This window comes from Rousettus aegyptiacus, unplaced genomic scaffold, assembly GCF_014176215.1.
Source record: "Rousettus aegyptiacus isolate mRouAeg1 unplaced genomic scaffold, mRouAeg1.p scaffold_m13_p_2, whole genome shotgun sequence".
In the NCBI taxonomy this organism is placed as follows: domain Eukaryota; kingdom Metazoa; phylum Chordata; class Mammalia; order Chiroptera; family Pteropodidae; genus Rousettus; species Rousettus aegyptiacus.
The window spans coordinates 153,173,343-153,195,500 of record NW_023416295.1 but is presented as its reverse complement, the minus strand read 5'-3'; the positions used below and the strand labels follow the sequence as shown (position 1 = coordinate 153,195,500).

General features: G+C 34.2%; 1 protein-coding gene across 2 annotated transcripts in view; it reads right to left on the bottom strand.

Moving 5' to 3' along the window:
• LRP6 (LDL receptor related protein 6) overlaps window positions 1-22,158 on the bottom strand; it is a 133,882-nt gene that overhangs the window by 9,885 nt on the left and 101,839 nt on the right. The window contains exons 13-20 of one of the 2 annotated variants that reach the window (XM_016156367.2): window positions 21,529-21,855; window positions 17,666-17,868; window positions 15,739-15,950; window positions 14,574-14,764; window positions 11,632-11,841; window positions 9,411-9,536; window positions 4,857-5,093; window positions 4,091-4,201 (exon numbers count right to left, since the gene is read on the bottom strand). In XM_016156367.2, coding sequence (XP_016011853.1) covers window positions 4,091-4,201; window positions 4,857-5,093; window positions 9,411-9,536; window positions 11,632-11,841; window positions 14,574-14,764; window positions 15,739-15,950; window positions 17,666-17,868; window positions 21,529-21,855 — 1,617 coding nt within the window. The remainder of the gene's footprint in view (window positions 1-4,090; window positions 4,202-4,856; window positions 5,094-9,410; window positions 9,537-11,631; window positions 11,842-14,573; window positions 14,765-15,738; window positions 15,951-17,665; window positions 17,869-21,528; window positions 21,856-22,158) is intronic. The other variant, XM_016156368.2, reaches the window with a different exon arrangement.

The window sequence follows — 22,158 nt, the reverse complement described above, 5'->3', positions numbered from 1 at the left end:
ATATGGGTATTATCATTAGGAACCAAAACGAACTATCCTATGTGAAGACAGATATTACATAATAAACTGGGAAGTATAATTGTAAACTGATAAAAACAAAGCTGTATCTTATAGATGTAAATACCACAAAGAAGTTTTAAATATGTATACAGATAACATCTATCTTACTACTTCTGTACATCAAAAAAATCAACAAGGTTAGTTTGGAATCTCTGATAAGATTTTAGGGCCAGAAGGGATGAATCCAGAGAAGTCATTGCTTGATTTTCAGTTTTGAAAAGTGATATTTAGGCCTGGTAAAAGGAAATTAGAAGCTAAAGATGAGTAATATCTCTCAAGCCCAACATGATGCTGCCGTCAGGGTGAGTCTAGCTGCCTGAGGAAAAAAAAAATAGAAGATCTCTGATATTTGAGTACTTGAGGACTCAGAAATAAAGCCAGAGATTGGGAGCACTAGAAGAAGACCCTACAATAGCATCCAGCTTCACAGGATCCTTGAGCTATCTGATGCTTTAGAAGTGGAAAGCATCAATATTAGAGGTAGAAGGAAAGATCAAAAGGGCTCACCAAATTTAGAGTATTACTCTTTCATTTAGAGGAAAATTCTTCCATTCTGAATAGATTATATCTCACAACTGCAGATCTTTTAAAAACCTTCTTTCTGCTTCATCTTACCTCAAATCTCCCATCTACATAGTTAAACTCACCCTCTGGCAGAGTAAATGAAAGGAATGAGAGAAAATGACATCAGTAGTTACATAATATATAACTGGGCTGCCAGTTACATATTTCATCTGTGGACCCTGTCACAGACTCTGCTTAGTCCTTGGGAACAGCCATCCGTCATTTTCATTCCTTTTTAGTGCCTTGCCATTCCTTTCCAATGCCAAGTTTCAAGAAAGAACAGTTTACAATCACTAGCTCCAATTCCTAGTCTCTGGGTCCCATCTTAATTCACTGAAACAAGGCTTCATCATCCTCACTACCACACTAAAACTATTCTGGCAAAGGCCGTTTTCCTATTTGCCATGTTCGATAAACCCTTCATCTCACTGACCCTTCAAGATATCCAATACCACTGACTCTTATTCTAGTCTCAAAAATGTCTGATCAATATCCTTCTAAAAAACTACTCTCTTAGTTTCACTATCTCTGATTATTCTGTTTCCTTTTGTTGGCTTCATTCTCTCCTGTCTGCCTCTTAAGTGCAGGTGCTTCTCACAGTTCTGTCTACCCCCTGCTACTTTCCTCCTCTACATAACTCTCCCAGGGAGATTTCATCCACTGCCTTGGCTTTAATTATCATTAATAAATTGAAAAGCCCATATCTCTTGAGGTACAGACCCATATAATCAACAACTTCCTGAAAAGCTTCAATGGGATATCTGATGGGTGGCTTTAATATTCAAATTGAACTGACTGTCACCAACATTTGTCAGTTTCCTAGATTCCAGGGGGTAAAGCAGATCATAAACAAATGAGGCACTTGTACCAAATTAAAGGAATTTAAATTTAGAACAAAAATTAAAAACCTACATCAGCCAAACATCATATCTGCAGCCAAGATATGAAATGGCATTCAGTTTTCAGTCCCTGCTATATATTCTAGTTAATGACTCTGGTCACTCATTGAGGTATTCTATGCATCTACCTAAACTTACTAACTATAGCTAAGTGGTTACCAAATCCTTTTGATTCCATTTCTGAAATAACTCTGCAATCTATCCCCTCCTTTCCATTACCACTGCTCCTGATTTAGATCTTTATCATCTGCCTAAACTACAATAGTCTAAGTATTTTTAAATTATAGGCTGCAAGTCACTAAATGGTGAAAACAACTTAGTGGGTTGCAACCAGCATTTTAAAACAGAGATCTTCAGAATGCATTCTATATGATATGGATAAATACTCTTGTATGATGTATTTATGCGTACATCTACATCTTTGTATTCCTCCTGATGTGATCAAAAAGTCTAAAAGCAACCAATCTAATAGATTTCTCTGCCTATAATCTTATCACCTCCAATCTATCTGCTTTACAGTTTTCACAATTATATAGCCACACCAGTCCTATACTTGTTTTTCAATGGCCCTCCATTATGCTAGAATACTGAGTAGGTGCTTCAGAAGAAAAGCAGAGTCAACTATGATCTTGCTTTTATGTATGTGATCTCTTGCTGACACTCCTTCACATTGTAGCATATATTTTGGCAGTCCCATTTACATTTAGTTTCTCAAAGGTGCTGTTTCAATCTGCTGCTGTTCTGCCTGGAATTCACTCTCTCCACTTATCTGCACAATTAACGCTATTCGTTGATTAACACCCAATCTTTTTTCCATCTCCCAGAAGCCAGGCAGCTTTATTTAGGGGGACCCAAGGCACTTTTGGGTGTGAGCCTTGCATATCAAGGGGTAACATGTCACTTCTTCCCAAAGTGCTAAGGGGCAGTCAGGCTCCAAAATGTGAGCTAATCACCTCCCCAGTTCAGGGACTCTGCTGTTTGTTGCTCCAGGAGCCCTGGATGTTTCTGTCAAACCTCTGAGGCTGAAACAGGAAGGCTGGGATCTGGCCAGATATCTGCATGTCCTGTAGCAAGGAGCACAAGAGTGACCCAGGTGTCTGGCACCCTACAGAGCAACATCCCAATCTTAAGCATCATTTTTCTAAGAAGTCTTCTTTGAGCTCCATCTTCATTCCTTTGTGCTACTACTTGCAGAGATCTCTATTATAGCACATTTGAAATATCTTATCACATTCTTTTATCAACAGTACCTCTATGAGCCAGGCTATATGTTTTATATACATTTAATCATTTAATTTTCTCACATTCACCAAACTAAATATTATCTTCATTTTAAAGATGAAGAAACTAAGGTTTAACAAGAACAAATTGTTTGCTGGTAAGGGGTGGAGCTGAAACTCAAATCCATCTCTGCTTGGCTTTAAAATCCATGATCTTAATACTACCTCAACCACAGAGGACTTTGAGAAACTTAGTAGAGGTACCATGTAGCTTCACCACATAGTAGGTATTTGGTATACGCTTAATAAATAAATGAATAGATTCTAAAAGTCTTAGAATCCTATGTGAATCTGTAAAAATATCAGCTTAAAGTCTTTATTAAGATTAAAGAGTTTTTAAGTGAGTTCTATCTAAATTCCATTAAACCAGTTTTGACAATGTAGATCTAGCTTATGCTGAATTCTACTCAGAACTAAGTTTATCAATTTGGGATATATTTTATGTTAGGGCATTGGTCAATAGTTATAAACCCTGAAGAAACTGTAAGTAAGCTATTCAGCTTAGAGTCTCTAAGCCTAGGGGAATATGTTGGCTCAAGTACCCTCAGGTTGTATTTTAGAGGTCTTAAATTTACTGAGAGTCTGGTGGAAACTTGTCAAGAAATTAACCGATGTTAAACATTAACTAATTTTTCTAAGGTTGAGACCACTGATTTCCACTATCTACACGGTATACCTTGTTTTAGTACTCTTCACAGATTTTGTATTATTTACAAACTGAAGGCTTGTGGCAACCCTACGTTGAGCAAGTCTATCAGCATCATTTATCTACTAGGCTCAGATGACAGTTTACATTTTTAACAAAAAAGTACTTTTTAATTAAGGTATGCACACTATTTTTTTTTAGAAATAATGCTATTGCACACTTCATAGATTATAGTACAAAGTAAACATAACTTTTATCTGCACTGGAAAACCAGAAAATTCATGCGACTCGTTTTATTGCAATATCTGCTTTATTGAAGTGGTCCAGAACCAAATCTGCATTATCTCTGAGATATGCCTGTAAATTGTTTAAGAATTCCTTTAGTTGTGGCAAAACAATATATATTCTTTTCTGATGGTTTACTAAATGTTTCTGTGAAGATTTTTGTGCCTAAGAAAACTGCTGTCTTTAATGATTATTAAAAGCAAAACATAAAAAAAGCCCTGGTACAAATAACTAGCTTAACATTAATACTTGTTTCTTAATAAGAAAATATTGGTAAGTGAACCTCATACTTAAAAAAAAATGTGTTTTAAAAATTCTCCCTTAAGAGTAATATACAAGGTTGTAGTCCTACTTACAACAATCCACTTCATCTGATTTGTCACTGCAATCCACATTATGATCACATTTCTTATGTTTTCCAATGCACTGACCATTGGCACAGCGAAACTGATCAATTAAACAAAGCACTGGGAAAGAAATACAAATAGTTTTCTTATTTTTACTATAATGTAAAGACAAACTCTGGCAAGAGTCAAAAAGTACTTTCTGGGTGCAAATGAAAAACAAACTAGACTTTTAGGCATAACTTAAAAATTATTCTCTGGGTATTTCCATTGGTAGAAAAAAGAAAGGAAAGCCAACAGGAAATTTACTATCTTGTTCTTTATGTTAAATTTTGCCTTTCACTAATAATTTTAAGAATTAAAAAATTCTACATGCATTTCTAGACACTATAGAATTCCAGAGAATTTATTGTTTGTTTGTTTTTCTTATCATGTTAAAGGATAGTGGAGAAAGGAAAATATGAAATTACTTCACATTGTAATAAATTCATAAATTCACTAATCCTGAGTTCGTGGGAAACAAGGACTATTTTAACATACTGAAGGTCTAACCTTTTGGCCTCATTTCTCAATCTGCAAAGCTTATTAATGTGTATAAACCTCATACCCATTAAGTGAATTAAAACAGTAATTTGGAACATGTTATTATGCTTAGACATAATAAAGGCAAATGTACTTGAAAACCTCAAATCTACCATGGAGCCATAGCAATGCTCTGAATTTCAAACAACTTGATGGAAAAAGGACTACACGACTGGTTCCTAGGACTCTGAGATACCTTCACAGTTCTTCTCATCTGATTTATCCTGGCAGTTTGCATCTCCATTGCATCGGAGGGCACCATCAATACATTGCCCACTGGCACACTGGAACTGGGATTCTGAGCACACAGGACAATTGAGCTCATCACTATGGTCTTCACATTCAGTAAATCCATCGCAACGCCAAGCTACAGGGATACAGTCAATTTCTCCCGTGAAACAGGTAAACTGCTGAGGAGAACATGTTGGGGGTTCTGCAATAAACAAAAATGGGGCGGAGTGAGAAAAATAAAATAACTGTCACACAGAGGTACAAACACACCAGAGTGAAGCTAATTTAGTAATCAGCATATACAAAAGACTTAATCATAGACAAAATTTATAATCCATCTGATCTAATCAGAGAAGAAATATTTTTACACTACTTCATTTAGATTCACTAACTTGCAAAACTATAAGGCAGAACTTTTCTTATAATACTGCAATTCAAGTCAGGTTATTATATTTCCAATTCATTATAATCTCACACATAACCTATGAATAATCACTATAATCATTAACCTCTATATATTTTTAAATTAGCTTAGAATTCATAAGATTTCTAGCTCCGAAATTCTCAAAGAGTGGTCCATGAACCCTTGGGAATCCCTGAGGCCTTTTTCAAGGTCACAATGTCAAAACTATTTTATAATAATGCTAATATGTCACTTGCCTTTCTCACTACATTTTTACTGATGTTACAAAAGAAATAGTGGGTAAAACTCTTGGCACTTTAGCAAATTCAAGGCAAAGGCATCAAATTGTTACTTGTAGCCACTGTATTTTATACAGCCACACACTCACGGAAGAAAAAAAACAGCTTTATTTAAAAATGTTCTTAATGAATAAAAATATTAATTATATAAAAATCAACTCTGAGTACATATATCTTTAATATTGTTTGATAAAATGGGAAGTATGCATGAAGTTCACATTGCACACCTAGGTATAATGTTTTCTGAAGGGAAAGCACTTTAAGTAGACTCAACCCAAAATTTTTATTTGAAAGAACTGACAAAGAAACTATAGTTATTTTACAGTTAGGTATTTGGCAGGAAGTTTTTTAAAAATAAAGTGAGCCTGTTATTTCAAGGAAAACAACAGCAAATCATAATATCATGTTTTTGTGGCAAATTATAACACTGGTGCTTTCAATCAGAAATGATAATTTTGAAAACCTGTATCTAGCACTGTAGCCCGACAGATTCCCAGTACTTAAAGACTTTTCTGATGAGACTGGTGGTCAAATTAACACGTGATCTTTTGATATTAATGAAATGAATCAAAATCTGAAGATCTGGGAACTTCTGAATGAAATTCTAATATTTCCAAATGACCAAAGTGTAGGGTTACAAAATCATACATAGTAAAACATCCATTCAGAGCACAAAATAGATCAACAGATTTTAACATAAAAGACTATGGAAAGTTAACTGATATGGTTTCAAATTCCACATTGCAACTAAACCTATAGAAAACTGCCACCTGTCACCTGTCAAAATTTGGTGTAGAAGTCAAGATAAATATTCATAATTATTTGAAAAGGCTATTATTATAATCCTCTGTTTTCCAACTACATATCTATCTATATGAGGCCAAATTTCTTCATATATTTCAACCAAAACTACTTATTAGAACAGACTAAATGCACAAGTAGACATGAGAATTCAGCCTAACATTAAAGAGTTTACAAAACTGTAAAAGCAATGCCACATTCCTCATTAAAATTATTTTTCTTTAGAAAATAAAATTTTTTAACAGATTTAACTTGTAAACACATAAAGATTCATTATTGTTAAATAAATATTTTTTAAGTTCTTAGTTTTAAATTCTACTATAGTAAATAAAGGTAAATATAATCTAAGGAAAATAACGCTCTTTGGGTCCTCAATAATTTTTTTTAAATGCAAAAATATGCTGAGACTATTTTGAGAATTGTCATTGCTTTGTTTTGCAAATGAGGAAACTGAGGCTCAGAGAGGCTAAGTGACTGCCCAAGGTCACAGAGCTTCCTATAAACAAGGGATAGTTTTTTTAAAAAAGAGAGGACTAGAAGGGCAGTCTCCTTATCTTTAGCCCATTGCCTTCACTATATATATCACAGGCTCACTGACTTCTTTTAAAAATTTGTGTTAGTAAATTCTCTAGAGAAAACAGAAACTTTATTATATGACCACAGATCAGAAAATTTTTTACCTTTAAAAGAGAATACTGTGGATTCCAGGTGAACATTTTACATGCGGAATCAGAGGGATTGTTTACAGAGGGAACTGAAGTCTATTGTGTATTCAGCTAACACGACTAGATCATGTGGAGAATACAAATTAAAAAAAAAAAAAATGTTCCATGTCCTTAAAGAGCTTTAATTTGGTTGGGGATAGGAAGAAACTAATGAATATAAAACATATAATTCCGTTATTCCGAACTGCATGTTGTTATGCAAATTGTGGTAACAGCTACAATTCAGAAAAAGTGAAGAACAGCTAGTGAGGGTTTCAAAGATCATGAAACTAGCTGCACCTTGAAAAATGAGTAAGATTTAGGATGGGCATGCAAGAGGAAAAATACATCCTGAAATAGCACAGGTGAATCCAAAGAGGCAAAACAAAACAGAACATGTCATACTAATCATCAAACTCAAAACAGCCACATAAACAGTGAGCAGGTTGGGAATACAAAATGAGATGGATAGGTAATAGGCTTAAATGAAAACATCTTGGAAGTCAGGCAGAGGAATTTAGATTTTGTATTTTATTTACCTCCACTGTAAAATAAAAAAAAAAAAATTGTACACTAACATTCACTGCAGTTTTATTCTTAGTAACAAAAAAACTGAAAACAACTAAAATGTCCCTCAACAGGAGAATAAATTGTGGCATATTTATACAATGAAACACTATTTAACAATAAAAAGAAGAAAACTACTGATATAGTCCACTATACAGTTGAATCTCAAAAATACTATATTAAGCAAAAGAACCAGATATTAAGAGTACTCATACAATGATCCTTATATAAAGTTCAAGAACAGGCAAAACTAAGCTATGGGGATAAAAATAAGAATAATGGTTACTTCCAAAAGAAGAGAATGGACTTTTCTTAATGACAACAGTGTATGTCTTCATTTGGGTATTTGTAACACAGGTGTAAACATTAGTTAAAATACACTATTCATGTAATACATACACTAAAAGAAAAAAATCAAAAGGTCTTTTAAAAGATTTCTAAATGGAAGGTGATATCCTTGATTCAGTTTTATCTATGTTAACATTACATAAAGGTAAATTTTCTAAGATTTGCTTTATTAAACACTCTAGCACCCTGATATGGAAAGTTTTTTTTTTTTTATTGTAGTAAAATATACATTAAAGAGCTTACCATTTTAAAGGGTACAGTTTAGTGGCATTAAGGACTTTAACACTCTTGCATAACACTTGTTATATTGGGGGAGACAATCCAAGAACCAGAGCTTAACTTTTACTGTGTATATAACTGATCTCCACAACCAAACTTTAAGCTCTATCTCAAAGATCTTCAAATTTCCTGTAGTCAAGAGTGCCTCACCGCTGCTACTCAATACATAGTTTTTTTAAAACTTAGGAAAGTTAGAATAAAATATTCTTATCTTCTCAATGACTTTTTATATTTTGTGTATAAGCCCTTTCAATCTTTGTTCACAGAAATATGTATTATATGTAGTTGTCATCATAGTAAAAAAACACCATTTTAACACTTTTTTTTTCACATGAGCCAAATTTTGGCTTCATTTTTATTATCAGCTTATGATCATAATGTTTAATAGCTGTATAAACTCAGTTACTTAATAATTTTCCTAATATTAGAAATTAGATTGTTTTTAAATTTCTGCCACTGGAGAGAACAGTCTTTCTCCTTCAGTTGAATTAATTTAGAATTACCTGATAGGATTTCTGAATTAAGGAAAGGAATGTTATTATGGTGTTTGATGCTATTATACTATGCTTTAACAAAAAAATGCACTAATTTGTTATGCTTCCATGAGTGATTGAACCAATTTCACTAAAACGTTATCACTACTCAGGAATATAGTTTAAAATTTTTTTCTAAATAAGTAAGAAAAACAGAAAACTGCCGATAGATTTGACCAAAAAAAATACTTTTTTCACTGGATACATTTCTAGCAATGATACAGCAACTAAATAGAATCTAGAATTCAGTGGATGAAGATTATAAGAGGTAGAATTAATTCATCTTGTTATCATCTGGGGTGGAAAAAGCTACTAGTATTAGGAAATACACTCATTTACAGAATGAGTTTCCCTCAACAGGGAACTGCTGTCTTAGTCCCAGAATTAGGTTATACCTTTTCATTTGTCATGATGGATTCATTCCTACAATAACCCAAAAGTCAGTATGGTGCAGATGAACAGAATACAAGAGACCAATCAAATTAGGAGAAATAACAATTTCACTGCCAAATTACAGAATGCTAGACTAAGTTATGGAACATGTTAACTGGCATTTAGAACTGCACAAGAAAATAATATACTTACCTCCACATGACAGCTCATCTTGAAGCAGAACCAAGTGCATGGGGCAAGAACACCTTGTAGTACCATCTCCTTTTACAAGACAAATGTGTGAACAGCCACCATTATCCTGAGCACATGGATGTTGTCCTATTAAAAAAAAAAAAGAAAAGAAAAAAGAAAGAAAAGAGGAAAGAAGGGAGGAGGGAGGACAGCCCAGTCAAAAATCCATCATTTATGAATTACCAAGAAAACCAAATGTAAAATCATCCTGGACTTTATTTCCACACAATAAAATTCCTCGATCCACCCCTATAAGATCTCTAAGAAAATGAAGACTGCCATTTAAAAATGCAAAATGCTGTCTTTACATATTTATAAATAAAATATTTTAAAGTATTTTAAGCAAGGTAATGGTACAGCTCATGTTAATTTTGTGAAGAAAAGCTGATTATTGAAACTAGAAAAATTTGGAGGGGGAATGCTGAGACCTGGATAGTTTTAAATTTAATACATAAAAACTCCTCTAACCTATAGATTTTAACTCAGAAATTCTACCTTTTTAAAAGATAAGGTGATTTTACTCAAAAAGTGTATTTTAATGAGGAATTCACTGAAAATTAGAGTTCTGAGAAGGAAAAAAAGTTCACATGGAAGTCAACCACTAAGAAACAATAAAATTATGTGCTTGGTTAACTGCAAACGATAACCTGAAATGTTACAAATACTTAATTTTCTCATATTCGAGTTAAATAAATACATACTCAGCAACTTTTCAAAATCTGTCTCACAAGTTGTACTTAATGATTAATGAAATCAATGCTTTGAATTTTCTACGTAGCTTGTGTTAAAAGCAGCTTGACACTTGTCATCACAGAATACCATCTAATGTAGCCACCCATTTATAATCTGACTCTCTTCTCGCTAACACAGCAGTCCTACTTCAGTGTGTGTTGATAACACTAAGGGAGTCAGCTACCTACAAATGAGCAGCTGTGTTATACTACATAGATGTCCCAAAAGAGACACAAGTCATTATATTAGGATACACAACCTACATAGCAGTGCTTCTCGATCTTTTAATTCCATGACACTTTTGACAAAAATCTCATTCTCTTTAATATTAGAAATTTGAAAATGTTTTTCCAAATATAAAACCATATTTAAATGTTGAATTATTAAAAAAGATACTCCCTGGGAAATTCTGAAAACCTCCAAAGAGATTTTCTACAATAAGATATTCATACATCAACTGAATAAATAACTTAGCTAATGTGTCATGATTACCTTACTTCTATTAAATGTTCAGCATGAGTTACATCTCATAACATAGAAGAGCAACACTTCCAACTTCCTACTTCTGAAATGCTTCTAACTTAACTTCTAAGTTCATAAAGAGTGACGACATAATGAAGATTTAAAGAAGCAAGCAGTGGTGCTCTCATTCCTCCATTCTCCTTTCATAATCCACTTTGGTTTGAAAGTACTATGCTGAGAAGTTGAGTTTCAATAGTTCTCTCTTTAGTCCTCCATTTAACATTAGTACTCCTGGTACAATCATGTAAGACCCATAGCAGTGATTGCTATGAATACTTTCGATTACAGACACATATTAACAAGAAACTAGTTCAAGATGATTAGCCATTTTCGAAAGTTTCAATAAGATAAAAATATATATATATATTTATGGCTACTTTTCTAAGCTGGGAATTGAAAAATTTATCCAAGAAGGGAAAAAAGCACTTACTAAGCATGGTCTTAGCTCTAAGTTGACACACTAATTTTAAGTTTGTTTTGCTTTTGCTCAAGAATAAGATTATCCCATAACTCTATTCATCATTATACAAATATAATTTTTGCTTCCGTTGCAACTATGGGATGTGCAGGGAGCAAAAAAAAAAAAAAAAAAAAGCTTTATATGAGTATTCTTAAAGGGTATGAGGGAGAGAAAGAGAAGGCATGGCAAGCAAAGCCTTAATTGTACCTGCGGAAATTTTTGAAAATGAGTAAGAGCATTCCTTTCCCTTTCCCTTTTTATGAGAAAAAGATGTTTAATTTGAAAAAGCTCCTAGATGAGTTCAATATAAGACTATAAAAACATGAAGAGCTTTTAAAAAGCGACAAAACTAAAAGAGCATGAAAACCTTAAAAATAAAGAGGTAAGAAGACACAAAAGAACATCTGAATTTTATCTTAATTTCTTAAGCGCGAATCCTGCAATTAACAGTACACCGGTAGCACTTACTATATTCCTGAAGGTTCAGCTCCTTTACTGCATGAATATCACTAAGCTGGGCAATTCGAGCCTGGACTTTAGTTCTACCCTCTCGACCTGTCATGTCAATTTTTTCAATCATTTGCTGCTGCTTATCAATCCAATATAGCCAATTTTCAAATACAGTCAGTCCCACAGGCTGCAAGATATTGGAGTCTTCTAATACTATCCGGTTGGCACCTTGGAAAGCACATTCAAAAGAAATAATTCATGTGGGTCAAGTCATACATTCAACAATTTATTGAATATCAATCAGAGTCTAAGTGTACTAAAAGGGAAAATATAAGCTCTCTACCACAAAATTCCAAAATCATTCTTAGAAGTAAAGATATATACATACTAAAATACAGGTAACAGACTAGATATTCAAGTGCAATTTAGAGCAAGTAAGGCCCAATACATAGTAAATATTCTAGTTCAAAGAAATGTAGAAAAGAACTTAGAGCAGTTTTCTAATTTCTTTTAAAAGGAGAGTCCATTTTTCAAATTAAAGTTTATGAAAAGCTCTAACATATAAAATGTCGGAAAAGTACTTTTAATAGTGGTGGGCCCAGAGCTCTGTGCTCTTGGCCTCACACATTCACTGTGTACAACTGAGGCATCTGTGAAGAACAACTCCACCCTCACCCCACCTGGCCATTCAGAACACAGAAAAAATGACAGACTCAAAGCATTACCTGGTTCAAGCCTCACTTCAAAGTCAGAACTCTTTCTAGAATATTCCAGACACAGAACCACCCAGACTCTGAAGAAGCAACCTATACTATTGTTGAACTGTGAGAAAGTTCTTTTGCAGTATGCTGAAATCTGTGCCCCTCTTCCCACTCCCATGGCTTCTCACTCATTCAAAAAGAAAAAATGTATATATTTCTTCCTTTTCTCTTCTTCATAATAGTTCTTTAAATATCTATAGAATATTTTCACGGTTCCTAAGTGATGAATTCTATCAAAAAAACATTAGCTTATACTTTGAAAATATCAGGGAAAGTTCCGGGAAAGAAGAGGTAAGTATAAAGAGAAGATTTAATAAATGAAGAAAAGTGGGAAGATATTCCAGATGAGAAGGCATTGCCTAAGTCAACATTTAGATTCATTGTGGTTATACACAAATTTACTTAATGCTCCCTCTTAAAAATCTACCTAAATAGTGGCAAAAAATTAAGGTATAAACTCATAAAGGCAAATAAGACAAAAGAGCAGAAAAGTGATATAAAAAATGAAAGTTAATTTATTAAAGTGTTAATGATAAGTGTTTTGAATATATTTTTTAAAAATTTTCTAAACTGTCTTTAATGAACATGTTACTCAAACAACAAAAAATAAGCACCCTAAATGAAGAGAAATAGAAAAGGGAAAAAGGGGAAAAAACCCTTTAATGTTAACAAGAGTTAAAACACTGATATAAGTAGCAATCATGCAAATTAAAGATGATATAAGAGATATCGGTGACTAGATGAGGGAAAGAATATATCATGCTAAGCATATGTGTACACACATATGTGGTGTGTGCATGACTATTTGAAACCAGGGAAGGCATAATGGAAGGGGAAGCATTTGAACCCAGAAAGACAGAATATTTTTTTAGTTTTTTTAACAAATACGAATGTATTCAAATGATAAAGGAATAAATACCTTTAATATATTAGAGTATACTAATCTTCCAGAGCTTTATCAAGGTATATTTTGTTGCATATTTCTCAAGGAATAAACATATATATCCATATCCTTCTTAATAGTATACATACATATGTGTATATGTACATATGTGTGTATATGTTGTAAAAATACAACATATTTGGAGGACAATTTGCCGATAAATAGAATATTAAATTTTAAATAAAACTAGATCTTAACAATGAGCTTAATTTTTTTTTAAACTCATCCTTCTATGTCACTGCATATAAAACCTCGTTTGTTGAATGAATATAATACTGCATACACTTGATATAGTAGAAATTACTTCTCTGTAATAGATTATATAAATACCCTTGTATACTAGGTTAGCATTTCTCTCAGACAGTATCTAAAAGGGAGATTTATTGGCAATTGCCCTCCAGAAAGGTTCTACCAATTTCCACTTCCACCAAAGTGCATGAGAGCATGCCGTTTGCCATTTTCCACCACTCTGGCCATGTTGGGTATAATCAGCTTTAACATATTTTTGCCATTCTGACAGATGTAAATAGTGTATTATTTTAATTTCATTTTTATGATCACTAGAGTGATGCCACATAGAGTATTTGGACATCGGAAATTGGGGGGGGGGGGAAGTAACTCTGACTGTAAAGAGGACTGCAGAGAAATGAGAAAGTAAAAGTACATCTGAAGACCAACAAATGATTCAATTTGGTTAAAACACCAGAAATGTTAAGATCATTTGAGTTTGATGACAAGTTTGTGAAAGGCAAATACGAACTTAAGTGTACAGCTATACTTTTTATCTTCAGGTTATGAGACTACCCTGCAAATTTTTTTTTTAGTAAAATAATGACATGATTAGAAACCATTCTTCAGAAAATTAAACTAGGAAAAGTGTGTAAACTTTCAAGGAGTAAGGTAGAGTGGGAAATCAGCAGGAAGACTAATCATAGCTTAGAATTCAGGCTAGAGATGATGACAACATAAACTAGAGCAGAAGAATTTAAAAAAGGAGATGACATGCATTAGAAATATATTATTTACAGAGCCCAAACAAAGAAAATTGGCAGGTTATTAGATAACAGAGGGAGTAATCATACTGATGATTGAAGAAAAAAGTGCTTCCGAACCAACTTGATGCCGATTACTTTTAGTGAATAAAACTGTGAAGAAATGTGTACAAAAATAATAAAGTGGAAGAAAAATACAAATGCTATGGATGAATCATCTCAATAACCCAAATCAAAATAAAGGAACACATTTTTTTTAGGTACCTGAGAGATCACTGCTTTCAATTCGCCGGAGATCTGAATCAGCCCAAAAGAGTTTGCCCAATCGGCTATCAAGGGCTAAAGCAATTGGTTTACTTAAGCCACTGAAAAAGAGGACCTCTCGTTCTGTTCCATCCAAAGCAGCTCGTTCAATTTTGGGAGATCTTTCCTGAAGATTAGTAAAATACATATACCTGAAGAGAAAGGAAGAAACGATAAGTTTACCAAAATAAGAAACCATACAAAATGAGAATATTTTTGCTGACTAAAACAAAAAAAGGTAGAATAACATTTTTAAATCTTATTTTTAAATGTTTTAGAATATATTTTTAAAAAGGCCATAAGATACTTTTTTTACTTTCAGTAATAGTAACAAAGAGTACACAGAATTTCTGAGGGAGCTAACTTTCATGGATTAATAAATGAAGTGTTAGACACAGGCACACCTACACTTTTGAAATAATATTATGATAAAATAAAATGAATAAAAGAGCAGTAACCAGAGATCTGGACATAAAATTTTAAATTCATTCTCTAATTAGTCCATTTCATAACTAAAAACAAGTCATATATTAATTATTTCTTATATTTAACTTCTGGAATTCATCTCTTTCCTGTAATTTTTTTGAAGTAAGCTACTTTCCCTGCTGAATTCTTTATCATTTATTCAGATGCAAATAAGTACTATTTATTAAGTGCAAAGCTCTGTATCAAATGAAAGAAGACATATTAGTTCTTGTCACAAAGGAACCGAAAGTGTAGTAGGAAATATAAGACTGAAAAAGAAGTATAAGGTAATTTGGAAAGGACTGGGTACGACTAGAGAGGCAGAAATACAATGCGCTGGGCATTTGTAAGGGAAAATCATATCTGGCCAGGGATGGGGCAGATCAAGGAAAACTTCATGAAGGATGCTGTAGTTCCAATGGTCCTGGAGGTGTGGGGAGAAATTAAAACAAAAGCAACATTGACTAAGAAAGGAAATTCTAGGCAATAAAATCAGAGAAAGCAAGGATGTAAGAAAAGGCAGAGGCAAGTAGATAGAAAATACCAAGTTTTTCACTGGAGCACAGGACACTTACAGATAAATAAATAACTAAGGGCTTAAAAGAAAAGCTGATGAGGGTCTCAGATGCCAAGACATCTGAATGTCACTTTAGCAACATACCCTTTCTCTGGATTTACCACAATGGCTCGCGGTCTGTCTTGCTCCCCTTTTAGCACCACTCCAATTGATCTTCCATCTAATCTTGTTACGTTGATGACATTGGTAGCCTCACAAGTCCAGTAGATATAGCGGCTATAAATATCAATGCTGAGGTCATAGGGTTGTATTTCTAGGTTCTGATTAGGAACTGAGCTTACCACCACAGTAAAGCCCTAGGCAAAGAAAAAGACACATGACACATGGAAAATCAGACTCCATACCAGACAGCCCTGAGGCAATTACTCACAATGCTTACACTTATGTGGTCACACACCTGAGAAGTCTCAAGGGACATTTCTTACTGATACATTTTTTATGAGTAATGTGCTTCTTTGTTAATATGCATTTCAAATGTTCCCTTTGGTTATTATGACATGGGCAGAAGAGTGACCTTAGGCTATATTAGTTGGTCTAAGAACCTGATAATGCATTGATCAGAGATAAACATGAGAAGTTGGCAGCTCTCTCTCACAGACAATCATGGCTAGAACTACACCTTAGAAATACCTCTAAAAGCAGAGGCATTTAGCAATGTTTGGAGACATTTTTGATTGTCAAGTCTATGGGGGGTATATAACTGGCATCTAGTGGGTAGAGGCAAGATGCTGCTAAATATCCTACTGCATATACATCAGTCCTCCACAGCAAAGAATTATCCAGTCCAAAAATGTCAGCAGTGCTTAAGCTGAGAAATCCTGCCCTAGAGATAACATTAATTAGGGCTACAAACCACATCTATCAATCATGTCTTTCTCTAATCCTCAAATCCATAACCCCCCCAATTTTTCTTAACAAAGCCAAGCAAAAAGAGAAGCTTTGTTTATCTGTTCTACCTGAATAACTTATATTTTATTTACTCAGCATCTCTAAGGTAACATATTCCATAATGAGGCTATCTTATTTATTTGCCGTGTCCTTGGCTATATAATAACAGCTATAATATCTCTCTACTAGTTATTAGCCTGTAGTCCTGGCCTACAACAGTGTAAGGTGCATTTGCAATATACCACTATAACTATACCCCTACCCTAGTGACCCCTCAGCAACCCTAAATACATTATCTGCTTGCTCTTTTGTGTGAGATAAGACATATAAAAAATTAGTAATCTAATCTCTCTAAATTTTAATACATTCAAAATCATACTTAACATCACTGACATGGAGAAGATGACAAATAATTATTTATAGTAATCCCAGTCTAACACTACTTGATCTCAGAAAGAAAGCAAATAAATATGGTTAGTGGTATGTAAACCATGACTGGTATGTACACATAGGTAAGAATTATAGATAATATTCTCATCGTCATTCCATATTCAGCAAATATTTACTCAAAACGAAAAAAAAAAAAAAATCTCTGAATTAATCATAACATATCCTAAATGTTTTTAATTTTACTAAGGTTGTATTGTATGTTTCCTATCCGCCAAACCTTTTAGATAATAGTTAACTAGTAACAGAACTGTTATTTATTGAGTCCCTATCATGTAACAGCTAACAGGATATGTGCTTTACATTCCATTCAGCCAAAAAGTTCATAAAAAAAAACCTAGTGATGGATAAAGCTGAGATCAGAATCAAGATCTATTAGATTTTAAAGCTTCCAACACTCCATGAAGAGGGAATCATAATGAAAAAAAAAAAACTATAAAAATGGATCTGGGTGGGAGTGATAAATTCACAACCAATATATAAGCATAATATGATTTTCAATCCAATAGCAATATCAAAAAATTATTTACTCAAAGAATTAGAAGGGAAAAAAAGCTGCTCAGTCCAGAATTTCAATTTTACACATACACACACACATGCACAGGCGTGCACAGGAGTGTTAGTTAGTCTAATTACTAGGCAGAAGAAATGTATTTTGCACTGAGCTCTAAATTACCTGGCTACCATCTTCTTGTGCTTTTCGGATCATGTTTTGTCGTGAGTCAATCCAATAGAGTTGCTTGTCCAGTGGGTCATAGTCAATGGCCCGGACATTTCGAAGGCTGTGAATGGGAAGGATGATATCGGGGCTCTGTTGTTCATCAATCACCATGCGGTTAATGGCACTCTTCTGACTGAAGAGCAGGAAAGTAGTTGGAGCTTAAAAAAGAAAAGAGCAAATATGAAACACAATTACTCTAAGTCTGTATCACTCAAAGATTTGATCAGCTTGCAGCTATATCTCATACAAAACAGAGAGAGGTAAGACTGAGGACAAAAACCTTTGATATGCTCCCAGAAACTTTCTAATCAACACTCTGGTTATCAAACCAGTTATGAATTTACTCAACGGCAGAGCCACCTAGCCTATTTTTCCCCATCTTGTCCATAGTGGTATCACAGGAGACTTGATTTCAGTGAAGTGTTTGACAAAAACATATAAAATTCTCCCTGTTTATCGAGTGAATAATCCTATTCCTCCATAACCTATTCTTGTGGGTAGCAGGAAGCCTGGGCCTCCACAGGTCAAAGGAGACACTTCAAGACTGGTTTCAGTCTCAGCTCTCTTATCTAATCACTTGATCTTAACTAAGTCACTGAACCTCTTTGCATAAAAGTTTACTTACAAGGTGTTGAATGGAAAAGCCCGTGTTCTTCCAAATCCTGCCCTACTTTTTCACTCTTTTTAATGGCAATTTCTTGAATTTATCTATTTTCCGAGCACTAATCTAGGCATCTAAGATATATCAGGGAAAAAAGAGGGAGAAAAATACTGTTTTGTGGAGTTATATTCCAGCAAACAATAAGCAATAAACATAATAGAAAGTTGGAATATATATAAATAGAATGTATAAATTATATAGTGTATCAAAGAGTGGCAAGTGTTATGGGGAAAAGTACAGGTAAGGGAAACTGGTAATGCTAGATAGGATGGAAAGATGATTTGCAAATTTTAAATAGGGCAGACCAAGTCTTCCTGTGAAGCACAATAGGCAGAGGTGGAGGTGCAGTATATCCATGTAAATATTTGCAGGAAGAATATTCCGAGCAGAGGAAATAAGTGGTACAACAGTTCTGAGATGGGGAGTAATTGGTGTATGTGAAAATAATAATGAGGCTAGTGTGGCTGTCATGGAAAGAGCAGGGAGAGAGTAGTAAAAGCTGAAGTTAGAGAAGAAAAGAGGGGAGATCATGTAGGTACCTGTAAGAACTAGGTTTTTATTCTGTGTGAGATGGGGAGCCACTGTAAGGTTCTGATCAGAAAATCATGATCTGGCTTAGCTTTTGAAACACAGTTCAGGGAGTACATTACACAATGTTGGAAAACGTTTTGAGGGCAAGTCCTTTGTGTTAAACGTTTCTTGAAATCTAATAAACCTCTACACAAATATTAAATAGTATTCATTATAAAGAGAACATACAACAGGAAGCTTCTTGAAGCACTTGATCTATCATGGAAGATCAAGGTATTAGATATTAGAGATTAAATTAGAGATACTTGCAGCACTGATTTTTCATGGCCTTCACTCACTAATTAACATGCACTCATAATGATTTCAAAAGGTCTTTCCATTTTCTTGTCTCAATTCCCTACCAGTTATTTTCCCCATCTTCTTCCATTCAAAGTCAAACTTCTTGAAAAAGACATTTATATATACTACCTCCCTTTCCTTGTCTCTATTCCCTTTTTGATCTAATCTTTCACCATTACATCCCTGAAATTACTCTCTTCAGGGTTACTAATAACCTCCTTATTCAAAAATCCAATGAATAGATACTATTTTAGGCCTCATCTTCCTCAACCCCTCAGCAGCATCTGACACAGCTGTTTTCTGAAGCAAGCTTATCTCTTGTCTTGTGTGCACTACTCTCTCCTGGTCTTTCTCTTAACCTCTCTGGCTGTTACTTTCTGGTGCCCACTGTAAGCTCTCCCTCCTCAACCAGAACTCTTTAGGTTACCAGATCCCTTTTCTCTATACCAGGAGTTGGAAAACTATGGTCCACAAGCTAAGTCCGGCTTGTTGCCTGTTTTTGTGATAAAGTTTATCAGAATTCAGTCACATTTTAAAATGTACTGTCTATCGCTGTTTTCATGCTACAGTGGATCGAGTTGAGTAGGTGTGAGAGACTATAGGACTCACAAGCCTAAATATTTACTCTGGCCCTTTACAGGAAATGTTTGCTGACCCAATTTCTAAATCTCTTCCTAAGTACTCTTTCCCATTTTAAATACGTGCTGGCAGTCCCAAAATTTATTATCTGCACCCTCATTTCTTTCCTAAACTCTGGAATTTTCTATCCAACTACCTATTTAGCATTTCCATTGCAATGCCCCACAGGAAAATCAATATAAACCCACCTAAAATTAATTTTTTTTCCTTCCTGAAAACTAACCTTCCTCTCTATACTTCCTCATTTACTATCTACTTCGCTGCTCAAACCAAAAATCTAAAAGTCATCCCTTGCTTCCTCCCTCCTTCTCTTCCCCATATACAGCCCATTAATGAATCCTGTTCATTAGCTTCAAAATATACCTTAAATCCATCAGCTTCTCTCCATCCTCACTGCCACACCCCTGTCCAAATCTACTGGCATTACCTAGACTGATTACACTAGACTGACTGACTTCCTGTTACCACTTCTTTTCTTCTTCAAATCTACTTCCACAGCAGTCAAATCATGTTATATCATATTTATTTTTCACAGTAATCCTACAAAGTATTTACTATTATTTCCATTTTACAAATGAGAAAATTCAAGGCTTAAAAATTTTATGTGATTTACTTTAGAAAACACAAAACTACGATGGCAGAGACTCCAAATCATTAAATTATAAACTTTTGTTCTTTTTCACTACTGAAGCCTTGTATCAGAACAGACTAAACCCTTTCCTGTGTGACTTCTTATACTTTTAGACATGGAATAAAGTAATTTTGATAGTAACATCCAATATCCTACAGCAATTTTATCTTCTACCCTAGTGAACCATAGCTTACTTCTCTCTCATGAATCTCTTCTTTCTGATCCAATCTCTATTTCTTCATCATATTTACCAATTTGTTGTTGTCTATCCACCAAGACATGGGCATCCATGTATACCGGAGTCATAAACTAGGTTTCCCTAAACCAATAGTGTTTTGTTACACACTGTTTCATTGTTGTTAGCACTGTGTCTGTGTGTGTTTCTGTTTAATATGTGTTACTTGCTAACATTTAAAAATCAAGATACAGTGTAGCCAAAAAAAAAATTTTTGGACTCATGACTAAGAATATCTAGTAACATCACTTGGAATTAAGCAGCAACCACCCACTATGTTCAGAGCATGTGCTCTCTAGTTTCCCATCTATTTACTATTGTTGCATACTGGGCTAAATTTACTCATATGCCTGGCCTTTAATACACTTAAATTTTTTATCTTTAGCTTATTCTATGAACTTCAAAGAAAAAGAGGGTTGGACTTTGGAGATTCTCTTTGTTGAACTATTTGTACTTTTCCTTTTTTTTTATAATGAATAAATATGAATTATATATAGCACATATGCATGACTCTCTCTCAATAAAGCAATGCAAATTTTATACTATTAAATGCTTGAGTAGAAAATTTAATTTTTCTATAATATCAGTTTTCATAATATCAACTATCATCTAAAAAAAATAATAAAGAATTACATTTTTCCAGTTAGTCCTTCTCTTTTATTAAATACATGATCAACTTTGAACTTCTACAACTTTTTACTCCAAGAACAAGAACTACAGTGTTTTTCAAAACCCTTTCTCTAATTTTAGTTAGTTTTTTTGGGGGGGAGGGTGCAGCTTACCACTACAAGTCCTGTTGTCAGAATTAAGAGAGTAGTGGGCAGGGCATCCACAAACAAAACCTCCAACTGGCACAGCCAAGCAGAGGTGGGAGCAGTGCCCATTGCTGGAAGCACACTCATTCCATCCTGCCTGCCGAGAGGAATGAAAGACGAGGATGTCCATCACATAATCCAAATGGCCTTGAATGATGGTGCGGTTTTGGCCACTAGTTTTGTTGGCACGTTCAATGCTGCGTCGGCTCCAGTCCGTCCAATAGATGTAATCTTGGTACTGAGTTAAGCCAAAAGGATGAGGCAAGTCATCTGCTATAACTTCACGGTTGAGTCCTATTTTTGGAAAGGCAGTAGACAGGGGAAAAGCAGACAGATAAAATATGTGAGAATATGAGTCCTGTTGCCCCCTCCCTCAAACTATAACACATAAAACATTACATTTGTAAGCAATTTAAAGTAGAACAATTCATTTAAAAGCAATTTTAAAACCAGACCAGTCTTCTGAAATCAATCCATCTGCAGTCTGACCCCATGCCTCAAACTTATATTCTTGCTATAAATCACTGAGTTTGTTTAAACTCCTACAAATGGTCTATTTTAATTGTGGTCTTATTTTCTCTCCATTAGGGTCTATAG